This window comes from Chrysochloris asiatica, unplaced genomic scaffold (assembly GCF_000296735.1).
Source record: "Chrysochloris asiatica unplaced genomic scaffold, ChrAsi1.0 scaffold00252, whole genome shotgun sequence".
NCBI lineage: Eukaryota > Metazoa > Chordata > Mammalia > Afrosoricida > Chrysochloridae > Chrysochloris > Chrysochloris asiatica.
Window position 1 is genome coordinate 1764657 of NW_006408770.1, and position 12884 is coordinate 1777540.

A 12884-nucleotide genomic window follows, 5' to 3' on the forward strand; every position below is an offset into this window, starting at 1 on the left:
GATTAACTTTGCAGTCTAGGAACGGAGGTCCCTGAGACCATGAAGGGAGAAGAGCGGATAGTGGGACCCTACTCAGAGAAGCAGTGATGCCTGAGATGGAGGTAGAGACAATGACGTGGAGAGATGGAGCAGCTGGGGACTTTAGACCCAGAGAGGGAGAGGGGCTGTGTGCTGATGACCAGGGGACGGGGGCAAGCGGGGGCAGGCTTGTAAGATATACCATTTGGTTGGGTGAAAATGCATGGAGGTGACTGTAACCATGGCAATGAAACAATATATGGTAGGATGAATGTAAAACTAATGTTCTCCCATGTAAACTATCACATAATTCACAATAAAACATTAAGAAAAAACAACAACTCAAGATGGATTAAATACCTAAATATCAATCCCAGAATTATAAAGGTCATCAATGAAAAAATAGGGCCAAATTAAGGGCCTACATAGACTATCCAACATTGTAAGGAGTGCACAAACAAAAGAAGATAAAATACATGATTAGGACATACTTAAAATTAGAAACTTATATGCATTTAAAATATCACCGCAAAAGTAAAAAGGAAAGCCACAGAATCTGAAAAAATATTTTGCAATGACATATAAGACAAGGGACTAATCTCTAAAATCTATAGGAAACTATAACTTGGTATGTATCCACAAGAAATATGAGCCAGAATACTTGTTAGATATATGCATAGCAGTGTCCACTGAAACAGTATTCACAACAGTAAAAAAAAAAAAAAAAAATGGAGACAGCCTAAGTGCCCATCAAGGGAAGAATGGATAAACAAACTTTGGTACATACACACAATGGAATAGTATGCTACCTTGAAGAATAGCAATGAAGTTGCAAACTACCCCAGAACATGGATGAACCTTGAGCATGTTATGTTGAGTGAAATTAATCAGTCACAAAAGGACAAATATTGCATAAGACCATTATTGTAAAAGTTTTAGAAAAGGTACCCAAACTAAAAGAAAAGGAAAAAAATTCTTTGTTGGTTACCAGGAGTGGGAGCACAGGTTAGCGGATAGTCACATTATAGATCGGGGATTGGGGAGGGCAATTTGAAAGGAAAGGGAGTAGAAGAACAAGGTAGATAGGGAAACATCTAGGTAGGTTTGCATGGGCTAAATGGGTTATGTATGTTTAATCTTAACAGCACTCTCAGATACAGGCATCGAGGGATAGCTTGAATGGGTAAAAGAGGGAAAATAATGTTAAGATGCTTGACTGTCTTATGGATATTGTTTTCCCTTGCCTACTATTGTAAAATAGACACATGAGTGGGATAGAAAGGAATATCGAGAAGCATTATTACAGAACACTTGTAAGCCTGTCTTCAGCCTATAATGGATTGGAATACCTAAAAGTGGTTCTAGAACTTGCCCAGTGATATAGGCTTCTTGCAGAGCCATTGTAGTGTATAGGACCTTAGGTGGAATCATGAGCCCCATCCAGAACCTTCCGAGGTAAGGCATCCCCACTTGAAACGACATGCAGACCAGCCTGGAATGGCTATAGAAACAAAATATACTTTCTGAAAGAAACACAAGCAGGGAAAAACAAAAACAGCAGTCTCTTTAGCTACTACAAGAACAAGTAAGCTGTTCACCAGGGAGCTATCAAGACAAGCAATCAAGTAACTTCAGGACAAACCCCCCTCCAGGACTGAAATTCAAAGTGAACACATGAGTAGACATGTCAGCTTGCTGGAGACCATGTTGATCTACTTGTGAGTGGAATGTGGGAAAGGCAACAATGAAGATATGGGCGAAGTTTGACAACATTCCATAGATTCCCGTCGACCTTGAGATGACAGAGGGGAGAGGAAGAGCTGGTTGGTCTGAAGTGTAGTGAAACCTGAGGACAACTGAGCCCATGGACAAGGACCTAACCATGGAGGGCTAGAGCTGATATGAAGTGTCCAGCTGATATGAAGTGAAGGCCAACACACAAGAATGCCCAAACTTGTAGATAGTACCCATTTGACCTAGCTTCTATGGCTTGATAATCAGACCTCAACTAGAGGAAGATAAAGAAATTTGATATAAGAATCAAGCTACAATTTGATGAACTTGACCTATACTTATTGATGTAGTAGCTCAAAATACCAGCTGAGAGGGAAGGAGTCTTCACATCAAGGATCAAACCTCTCCCCACTGTACGCAGGATTGATGGAGATGAGCAACTTAGACATTGTTGTTGTTGTTGTTGTGTGCCATCGAGTTGGTTCCGACCCATAGCGACCCTGTATAGGGTTTCCGAGGGTGTAAATCTTTACGGGAGTAGAAAGCCTCATCTTTCTCCCGCGGTGCAGATGGTAGTTTCGAACCGCTGACCTTAAGGTTCGCAGCCCGATTCGTAACCACTACGCTAAGCTACCTTGGATTGGGGTGCTAAAAGGGAATGAAGTAGCAGTCTTACAAGCTTTCAAGAGGAAGTTTAATTTCAGAGTGTGCAGGGGACGGTAGAATCCCCACTGAATAGTTTTCATCTTGCCTAGATGGGTCTGGTGAAAGGAGATGGGGATAGGTTTCATTGATTCAGTAATCAGTAATTGTTATCATACCTAATTGTGATTTCCACAATGTAAAAATAGAAGTTGTGTAACAAAAGGGGGAGTAATTAATCTTACATTCCAGGAACAGAGGACCCTAGGACCATCAAGAGGGAAGAGCATGAGCTGAACATAGGACCCTAACCAGAGAAGCAGTGACACCAGAGATAGAGGCAGAGGTGATGACCTGAAGAGATTGAGCAGCTGAGGAGTCTCGACTCATGGAAAGAGAAGGGCTGTATGCTGTCTTAAAGGAGGAAAGAGTTAATGGAATATAAGGTAACCACAACAGTGGGTTTGGGGTGGGGGGCTTAGTTTGGGTGTTGGAGAAGGCACTGCAAGAAGGAAGAGGGGTGGAAGAACAAGATAGATAGGGGAACACTGAGACATGTTTGCATGGCCTAAGTGGGAGAGAGATAAATAGTGATGCATGCTCAACCTTTGAACAACAGGGTTCTGTGATACAGGGATCTAGGCATAGTTTGAAGAGGGGAAATAATACTAAAATGCTTGACTGTCTTATGAATATTGGTTTCTCTTGCCTACTATTGTAAAATAGACACTTGAGTGGGATAGAAAGGAATGTTAGGAAACATGATTAGAGAAAACTTGTAAACCTGTCTTCAGCCTATAACTGATTGGAAAATCTAAAAGGGGTTCTAGAAGTTGCCCATTGAAATAGGCCTCTTGCAAAGCCTTTGCAGAGTATAAGACCTTAGGTGGAATCCTCAGTTCCATCCAGAACCTTTTGAGGTAGGACATTCCCACTAACAAGGACAAGCAGACTGGCCTGGAACAGCTAGAGCAACAGAAGATACATCTTCAAAGAAAGACCATCAGGAAAACCCAAAACAAAAATGTCAGCATGACTGCCTACCACAAGAATAAGCAAGTTGTTCACCAGGAAGCCATCAAGGCAAGCAATCAAGTTCCTTCAGGACAAACTCTCCTATAAGACTGAAACTCAAAGGGAACACATGAACAGGCATGTAAACTTGCTGGCAACCACATTGGTCTACTAGTCAGTGGAAGAGGGGGAAAGGCAGCAATGAAGAAATGGGCTTAGTTCAACCACAGTCCATTGATTCCCATTTACCTGAACATGAGATAGAAAAGAGGAAGGGTTGGTTGCTCCAAAGTGTAGTGAGACCTGGGGACACTTGAACCCATGGACAAGGACATGGCCACAGAAGGCTAGAACTGAGAGTGAAGCATCCAGCTGATAAGAAGTGAGGAGAGATGCACAGAACACCCAAACTTGGAGACAGTACCCATCTGACCTAGCCTCGATGGCTTGATAATCAGAACTTGACTAGAGGAAGATTATAAAATAAAATAAAATAAAATAAATTTATTTTGATAAAGGAAACAAGGGTAAATTGCTACAATTTGATGAACCTGACCCATACTCATGGAGGTAGTAACTCTAAATACCAACAGAGAGGGAAGGCGTCTTCACATAGACATTGGCTACCTAAAATGTGGTGGCGATAAAGGCACAAAGAGGGAGTTTAGTTTAAGAGTATGGGGTGCGGAGGGGGAGAAAGAGTACCCAATGAATCGTTTTCATCTTGTTTAGATGGGTCTGGTGAAAAGAGATGGGATAAGATTTTTATGATTCAATTGTGAGTAATTTTTATCATGACTAATTGCAACTCTCACAATTGTAAAGGTAGAAGTTTTGTAACAAAAACAGGGGAGTAGTTAATCTTACAGTCCAGAAACAGAGGACCATCAAGGGAGAGGAGCACAAGCAGAATGCTGGACCTTATCTAGAGAAGCAGCAACACCAGAGACAAGGCAGCGATGGGGTCATGGAGAGGGGGAGCATCTGAGGACTCTAGATATATGGGAAGAGAGGGACTAAGAGCTGGTGGCGAGGAAGCTGACTTTTGGAAGTGTAAATTATTATATATGCCTGAGTGCTTTTTTTTTTTTTCAAGCTAAAGTGAATAGACCGTGGGAGAAAGATTAGGCTTTCTGCTCCCGTAAAGATTTACAGCCTCGGAAACCCTGTACAGGGTTGCTATGGGTCGGAACCGACTCGACGGCACTCAACAACAAAGTGAATAGAGAGAAATTCTGTTAACTGATGGTACATGGAGGGGATTATAATCATTGTAATGAAACAAGGTGTATGATTTGTTGAATGTAAAACTGATGACCTGTCCTATAAACTTTCACTCAATCCATGCTAAAAACCTTAAAAAAAAAAAAAAAGAATCAAAGAGAGATATTGGCATTACATGAAGGGGATTGCAATCCCTGAGATTAAACGAAGTATGCGATTTGCCTAATATAAAACTGTAAACCTTCACTCAATTCACAGTAAGATGTTTCAGAAAATAATACATCTGCAGGCTGCATTTGGTCTGTGAGTCACCAGTTTTTACCTATATGTTAATTGAGAGGAGACAGGGAGTTAAAATAATGTGATGGTTAAGAACATGGACTGTAGAACCAAGTGGTTTGGGTTGTCAATCCAAGCTCAACCACTTACTAACTCTGACCTTAGGCACATTGCTTAATCTATCTGCATCTCAGTTTACTCCTCTTTGAAAAGGGCATAATAATAGTATATACCTCATAATGTTGTTATAAGAATTATGTGGTATGTGCATATGTGTTTAATCACTTAGAAACAGTGTCTGGCATGCAGTAAGAAAATATGTTAACTAAAATACAAAATAAATTATCTCTAAACTTTCTTTCAGCTATAAATATTATATTAATAAGAATTTTTAGAAGTCAATTAGTTTCACCAATTCTAATTTGGTCTTAATCTCAGTTTTCTCATCTGTGCCTCAGTTTATACACCTGCATAATGAGCATAATACTGGTACTTGTCTTATATCATTATTTCAAAGATTCAATTATTTAATAGGTAGGGAGTCAATATATCTAAAGTACTTAGATCACTGCCTTGTACTGACTAAGCACTATATAAGTGCTGCAATTTATGATTATTCTTTTTTAAATGATTTTTTGGCTAAGCTCATGAAAGTATACTGAAAAACTCCTGTTTTAATAGTGCTTCAATATAGCATTGTTTTTAGGAACAAACTCCATACCATAAGACTAGAATTGAACTTTTTGCTCTTCAATCAATCTCCAAAAAAAAGCCAAAGTTGTGAGGTTTGAGAATGAAAAACTTCCCAAGCATTGGCAAGTTTTGTGGTTTAGTGAACTCAGTAACAGATTAAACAGCCTAAATTTGTGTTTAAGAAAGCAACTAATTGAGTTAATTTTTTAAAACGTCTTTCTCTATTTTCCATAATACCTATAAGAAGAAGGTGAGAAAATTTAAATTCTAAATTAAAGAGAAGAAAGTTCTATTTCAGAAGACATAGTCATCTTCTGCCTCCTTATTGTTGTTGTAAATAGATGTGTGTCTTGGGGTAGAGAAAGTGGCACCACAACCATAATTTACAAGGTGAAAGAAATCTGGTATGAAGAAATAAAGGACTCTTGAGTAAGTGGGACAAGTAGGAGTCCTAATGTGAGGGGAAACATGCTAAATGAATTGGGAACACAGATTACAAGTTTAAGAGCAATAGCAGTGGAATTCTGGTGTTGAAGTGACAATAAATACTAGTGGAATATCCAGTGGGAGGAGATGGGGATTTTTCAATATGATAGGACAGTGACAAAAAAAAAAAAAAAAGGCATCTTATCATGAGAAGATGGGATATAATATGAGAACTGCCTTGTGAATCAATAAGAACACTGTAAAGCACTATAAAGCCATTAGTGATAAAGACCAGGGACTACGGAAATCCAAGTGGGTAAAAACAGGTGTTATGGTTTGTGTCAGGAAATGTTCTGGAATTCTGAATTTGAAGGAACAAGTTATGCTGGATTCACCATTTAGTAGAGATACAAAAGGAATGGGCTGCTCCCCAGTTCAAGAGGAGACACAAATTTATAAAAGAGGTGGTCTAATTAAAGATAACAAAAAAAATGAAGTCCATATTGGGAGGGGTAGGAAATAATATTTCAAACCCCAGTGGGAAATATGGGAGTCTCCACTTTTAGACAATAAGAGACAAGTGAAATTCTATAGGGAAGAAAGAGGAAATAATATTTAGGAACCTAAAAGGAAGGAGATGGAAAAATGTGGGGCTAAAAGTGTAATAGGACAGTGGGAAGTAAGAAGTGGGTTCCTCAAGAGAAAGGATAACAAGTGTCATTTGAAAGGATATGAGAAATTGTTGGAACCCTTGTGGAAGGTTGTTACGGATTGAAGCAGTTCCCCAAAATATGTGTCACAAATCCTAATCATTATACCTGTGGTTATAATTCCTTTTAAACATGGGTTTTCTATGTAAAGTTAATGAGGTAATATTAGAGTAGGATATGTCTCAATGCAATCTCTTTTGAGATATAAAAGCAGATTAGGCAAGCAAGCACAAATTGAAGGAAAGATACATGTCACATGATATTCAAAGATCCCAGGGACAAGCTGGAAAGAAACAGAACTTTCTGAGAGCAGACACAGAAAGAGAACGTTTCTCTGTAGCCAGAGCCCTGGATTCAGATATGTGTCACACTAAACTTGGAGAAAATAAATTTCTGTTTGTTAAACCACCCACTTATAGTATTTCTGTTATAGCAGCATTAGATAATTAGCAAAATAACAGCAAGTAAGGTGTCACTAAATACTTAAAATGTGGAAGTGATTTTGGAATTGGGTAATGGATGGAGGCTGTAAGACTTTTTTAAGGTGCCTAGCTAGTAGTGGGTTATGTGTGGAATCGCTAACCACAACGTCAGCAGTTCAAATCCACCAGTTGCTTCTCGGAAACCCTATATACACTAAGGTATGCTATGAGTCAGAACGGACTCAAGAAATAGTAAAAGCCTATGTTACCTTGAAAAGATTATGGATAGAATTACTGAAGTCAATACTGAAGTCAAAGGCAATTCTGATGAAGAAGTGATGAGCCATAAAGGCTCTACTGTTTTAAAGAATATATATGATATCACCAACAGAATGCTGCTAGATATGTTGACTTTACACGTGCCTTTGGTGATGCTTTAAAAGGAAGAATGATGAATGTCTACCTTGACAATAGAGGTAGGTGATGTTTCTTATGCAGTAACAAAGAACTTGTCTGAATTATGTTCAAATGTTTGGTGGAAGGTAGAACTTGGTAGTGATGAACTCAAATATTTGGTTGAGGAAATTTCGACAGAAGATTTTAAAGGGACTGCAGGTTTTCTTTTTGCCACTTACAGTAAAATGTGTGTGGCAAAGAGAAAACCTGCAGCCCCTTTAAAATGGACTAAAAATTGAACTGTGGGGAAAAAAAGCTAGAACTTAAGTATTTGGAAAATTCTCTTGGACAAACTGAGAACACATATCTTAGAATGTTCACCAAGGATGTGACTACAAATGTTTTGTTAAAGAGAGAAAAGCTGTGATGGATGGATCAAACCAATTACCACAACAGAAAACACATCAGCTTGGACTGAAGGGGACAAGGACAGAACAAAAGGAAAGAAAGCTGTCTTCCTCTTGGAATTATACAGGCCAAAAGCTACATCTGTTGTCCTCCAAGAAAAGAAAAACGACCATCCATGGAGCAGCTCAGAGATCAGCAGAATTTTTCCAAGGAACACAGGAAGTTAGTTGGGTTGCCTTGGCATCAGAGTGAAGCCATAGACTCCTAGCTATCAAAAGATGGAGTCACAGCTTCCTAGGTTTCAAAGGGTGTAGCTATGTCCTCCAGGTTTTCAAAGGGTGGGACCACACACAGTCTATCATATTTCAAAGATTCAGAACTGCACCAGTTCAGGTCCAAATTGTGGGGCTGCCATTCAGGCAGGCCTAGAAGATGGAACCAATGCTGAAGGCAGGTGGCAGGGCTGCTGTGTCCAAGGCACAGGAGAATAGAGGCTGTTGGGTTGAGGGGGTGGGTTGCCACTAAAACCTACTAGGAGAATGGGGCCTCCCAAAGCTAAGAGAACAGAATTGCTTTCCCATTGAGCCTGGAAGGCAGGACTGAAGCCCAATATTGACTATACTCCACCCAGAATCCAGAGAGTGTGACCAATATCCAGAGTCTGAAGGGCATAGACATTGATCAGATGGGCCCAAAGAAGAGAGGATTATTTTTTTAAGCTTGAAAGCTGATGTAATTTATTCTGCTATGCTTTGAAATTACTTGGTGCCTGTTGTCCCTTCCTTCCCTTTTATTTCTCCCATTTGTAATGGAATTGTCTACCTTTAGTCTGTTTCACCATTTTACTTTGGAAGTAGATCACCTGTATTCTAGATTTCACAGGTTCACAGATGAAGATGAACTTTCCCCCAGGATGGAAAATGTCTAAAGTCTCACCCATATTTGATTTAGATGATTCAGGTAAGATTTTGGAATTGAAGTTGATTTAAGATTTCTGGGGTGATGTGATGTGGTGAATTGCGAGAAGGACATTAATTTGGTGGGGTCAAACGGTGGAATGTTAAGGAATGAATTATTGTGTCCTAAAAAATGTGTGCTGTAAATCCTAACTTCTATAATGGTTATAATCCCATTTGGGAATGGATTTATTAAATCAATCTCTTTTGAGATATAAAATAGAGTAAGCAAACCAACACCAATGGAAGGAAAAATACACAGCACATGATTGCTAAAGAACCGAAAAGAGTAGATACAGAGGGAAAGCCTTCTTTTAGAGCCAGTGTCCTGGATTCAGACTTGCAGCCTCATAAACTGTGAGAAAATAAATGTTTGCTTGTTTGTTAAAGCTACCCATTTGCTGTATATCTATGATAGCAGCACTAAAAAACTAAGAGAGGATATAAAGGACCCTAGTGGGAGAAGACAGTGAGTAAGGTAGGATCATAGTGTGACAAAAGCAGGTATGAGGTGCCAGAAATGGTGTGGGGGCACCAATTGGATAAAGTGAGTGTTCTTCAAAGCAGGGAGGTAGAAGACTATGGGAAACTCCAGTGTATATAAATTAAGGGCTCTAGCGTGAGAGGATAATTTTAAAGGACCGCCACCCAATTGGAGAAAATGAGAATATGGTGAAGCACACAAATAAAGATAATGAAGGGCTTACCACTGTGTGAAAAGATGGCATCTCAGTGGGATAGGACAGCTTGTATTGTGGGATCCCAAGTGGGAGATGATGTGAAACTCTCCAGTCAGTGTGAGAGGATTGAGGGGAGAAAAGGATGGATTCCAGTGTGGGTAAAGGGGAGTTTATAAGAAAGGACAGAAATGTTTTGGGTTCTTAAAGGAGGAGATGGAGTCCTGGTGTGGCACTGTAAGATAAGCACTGGACTTCTAACAAGGTGGGCAGTTCAAACCAACCAGCCACTCCTCAGAAACCCTCTATAGAGTCGTTATGAGTCAAAACTAACTCCATAATACTTAATAACAACAGGTAGCTGTGAGTCAGAGCCAACTTGAGAGTACTCAATAACAACAACAACATAGGAGGACATAGGCGAACTGGTGGCTCTGTGAGTTAAGCATTGAACTGCTAACCAAAAGGTCTGTGGTTCAAACCCACAGCTTGCTGTATGGAAGAAAGATGAGGCTATCTACTCCTATAAAGATTTACAGTCTTGGAAACCCTAAGGAACACTTGTATTATGTCCTATAGGGTGGGTATGAGTCGCAATTGGTTGAATGGCAGCGGGCTATAGGAGGTGAAAAGGAGCCCTAATGATGCAGTGGTTAAAGCGTTCTGCTTTTAACAAAAAGGTCTGCAGTTAGAACCCATCAGTTGCTCTGTGGTAGAAAGATGAGGCTATCTGTTTACATGAAGAAATGCAGCTTGGAAACACATGGGACGGTTCTACTCTGTTCTATCGGGTCTCAATGAGTCAGAATCTACCTGATAGTAATGTGGGGGTTTTTGGCAAAGGAGGAAATGACAAAATGATGGAGATTCTAGTTGGATGCAATGGTGGGATTCCTCTTGGAAGAGGAAATTTAAGGACACAGTTTTCTCAGTTAGGTAGGGCGGGAGCCTCTACAATGAGAGCACAGGCACAAATGTTTCCCTTTAGGAAAAAAGAGTGTCCTAGTGGGTAAAGTCGCGAAGCCCTGGTAGCATAGTGGGTTACGTGTTGGGCGGCTAACTGGAAGGTCAGAAGTTTAAATCTACCAGCTGCTCCGAGTAAGAAAGATGAGATTTTCTGCTCCTAGAAAGATTTACAGCCTCAGAAATCCTATACAGGGTCACTGTGAGTCAGAGCTGACTCCAAGGTACACAACCACCAGCACCACCACCAGAAAATTTTTGTGGGTAGAGACAGGAAATAATGTAAGAAACCCTAGGTGGGAGGTGATCGCGAAATGGTGGGACTCTAATGCTAGGACGTAGAAAATATTTTCAGAGGCCAAAGATTAGCTAGGGACATGGAGCTCTCCAGGGAGCATGAGGAAAACCGCAGTATGAGGGCTAAAGAACACCAGGACAGCAGTGTGAAGGGTAGGGCAGACAATAATGCTGGAGTATAATTTCCCCCGCCTTACGTGCCCAGTCTAACTTACCAAGGCAGAGCTCAAATACGTAGGCATAGTAGGACCAGAGCACGACGAGAACGATAACCAGCACCGGCACCCAGGACAGTATCCGGCGACAGCACCGCAGTCCCCCGGACAGAGCCATCTTCCAGCCTCGCCGCATCTTCGGCTCGAAGATCGATCGAGCAGGCCTGCTGGCTTTGGGTCGGAATTGCTTGGGCGGTGCCCTGGAGGCGGGTAGGAGCTTAATGCGACGCTCCACTGCCTAGCCTGGCAGGGACTGACTTACCAAGACATTGTCACCTGTAGGGCAGCACCTTAGAGTGCAGCCTGCCTGGCACAATACGCATGAGTCATGGCAAAGAGAAACTGGCCTTGTTGGAACAGAAAGTACTCCGTCAAGCTGTTAAGGCCGAGCACTCTTAGAGCAAGTGCAGTCCCTCCCCTTCCACGCCAACCCCCCTTTACCCTTCTTGCTACAGCGATAGATGTAAAGTGGAAGAAATTTGGGTCTGCGGTAGCGTAGTGGTTATGAGTCCGGCTGCTAATCACACAGCAGTTCTAAATTGCCAGCCATTCCTAGGGAGAAAGATGAGATTTTCTGCTCCCATAAAGATATACAGCCTCGAAAACCCTATACAGGATCGCTATGAATCGAACTGACTCCGGGGCACATTGCCACCATCATCTGCTCTTATTGTTGTTGTTAAGTGCTGCCAAGTTGGTTCCGATTCACAGCAACCCTGTATAGGGTTTCTGAGGAGCCGCTGGTGAGCTTGAACCGCTGACCTTGCAGTTCAAATGGCTTTGCAGTCTGGCGCATTAACCCACAGCGCCATACCAGGACTCTATCTGCTCTTGTTGTTATGTGCCATGGAGTCGGTACCGAGGCTGTAAATCTTTACGGGAGCAGAAAGCCTCATCTTTCTCCCGCGAAACAGCTGGTAGTTTCGAACTGTTGACCCTGAGGTTCTCAGCCCGATTCGTAACCATTTCGCTACCAGAGCTCCTTTCTCTCTACTCATACAACACTGCATGTCTTTTTTTCGTCGTTTCTGAGCTCAGCTTCTGTCTCTGTCTCGCTCTCTTGCTCGTTAGCGTGTCTGTTCTTATATATACAAACACATACACATGGTGTGAAAGATGCAGAGCCCTGGCATCTCGTGATTTAAAAGATCTTCCAGCCTCATCTTCCTACTGCTGCCTAACAGTATGCTAAACACGTAGTGCTGCAGTCTTTGCTGCTTCATAAGTCTAGTAACAGAGCGTTCCCTCCTTCCCTTTCTCTTTTTCACCTTTTGAGTTAATCTATCTTGTCTGGTTCCTGTTCACAGAGGGAAGGAAGGCTTTCAGTTTCTCTCCATTGAGAGTGATGTATGCTGTTACTTTTGTATAAATGCTCTTGATTATGTTGAGGAATTTCCCCTTCAATTCTAATTTCTTGAGTGTTTTTATAAGGAATGGATGCTGGATTTTGTCAAATACATTTTCTGCATCAATCGATATACTCATGTGGTTCTTTTCCTTTTTCTTATTTATGTGGTGGATTTCATTGATTGTTTTTCTAATGTTGAACCATCCTTTCATCCCTTTTATGAAACCCACTTGGTAGCGATGTATTATTTTTTTTGATGTGCTGCTGGATTCTGTTGGCTAGAATTTTGTTGAGAATTTTTGTGTCTGTGTTCATGAGGGATATTGGTCTGTAGTTTTATTTCTTAGTGATGTTCTTCCCTAGTTTTGGGATGAGGGTTAGGCTTGCTTCATAAAAAGTATTAGGAAGTTTTCCATCTTCTTCTATATTCTGGAATAATTTGAGTAGAATTGGTGACAGCTC

General features: G+C 41.0%; 1 protein-coding gene across 1 annotated transcript in view; it reads right to left on the reverse strand.

Moving 5' to 3' along the window:
- The window catches only part of ZDHHC15 (zinc finger, DHHC-type containing 15), a 393634-nt gene extending 382414 nt beyond the window's left edge, over window positions 1-11220 (reverse strand). Inside the window, exon 1 of the mRNA XM_006873732.1 lies at window positions 11075-11220. Within this exon, the coding sequence (XP_006873794.1) occupies window positions 11075-11210 (136 nt within the window). The 5' untranslated portion in view covers window positions 11211-11220. The remainder of the gene's footprint in view (window positions 1-11074) is intronic.
- Between the last annotated feature and the right edge of the window lie 1664 nt (window positions 11221-12884).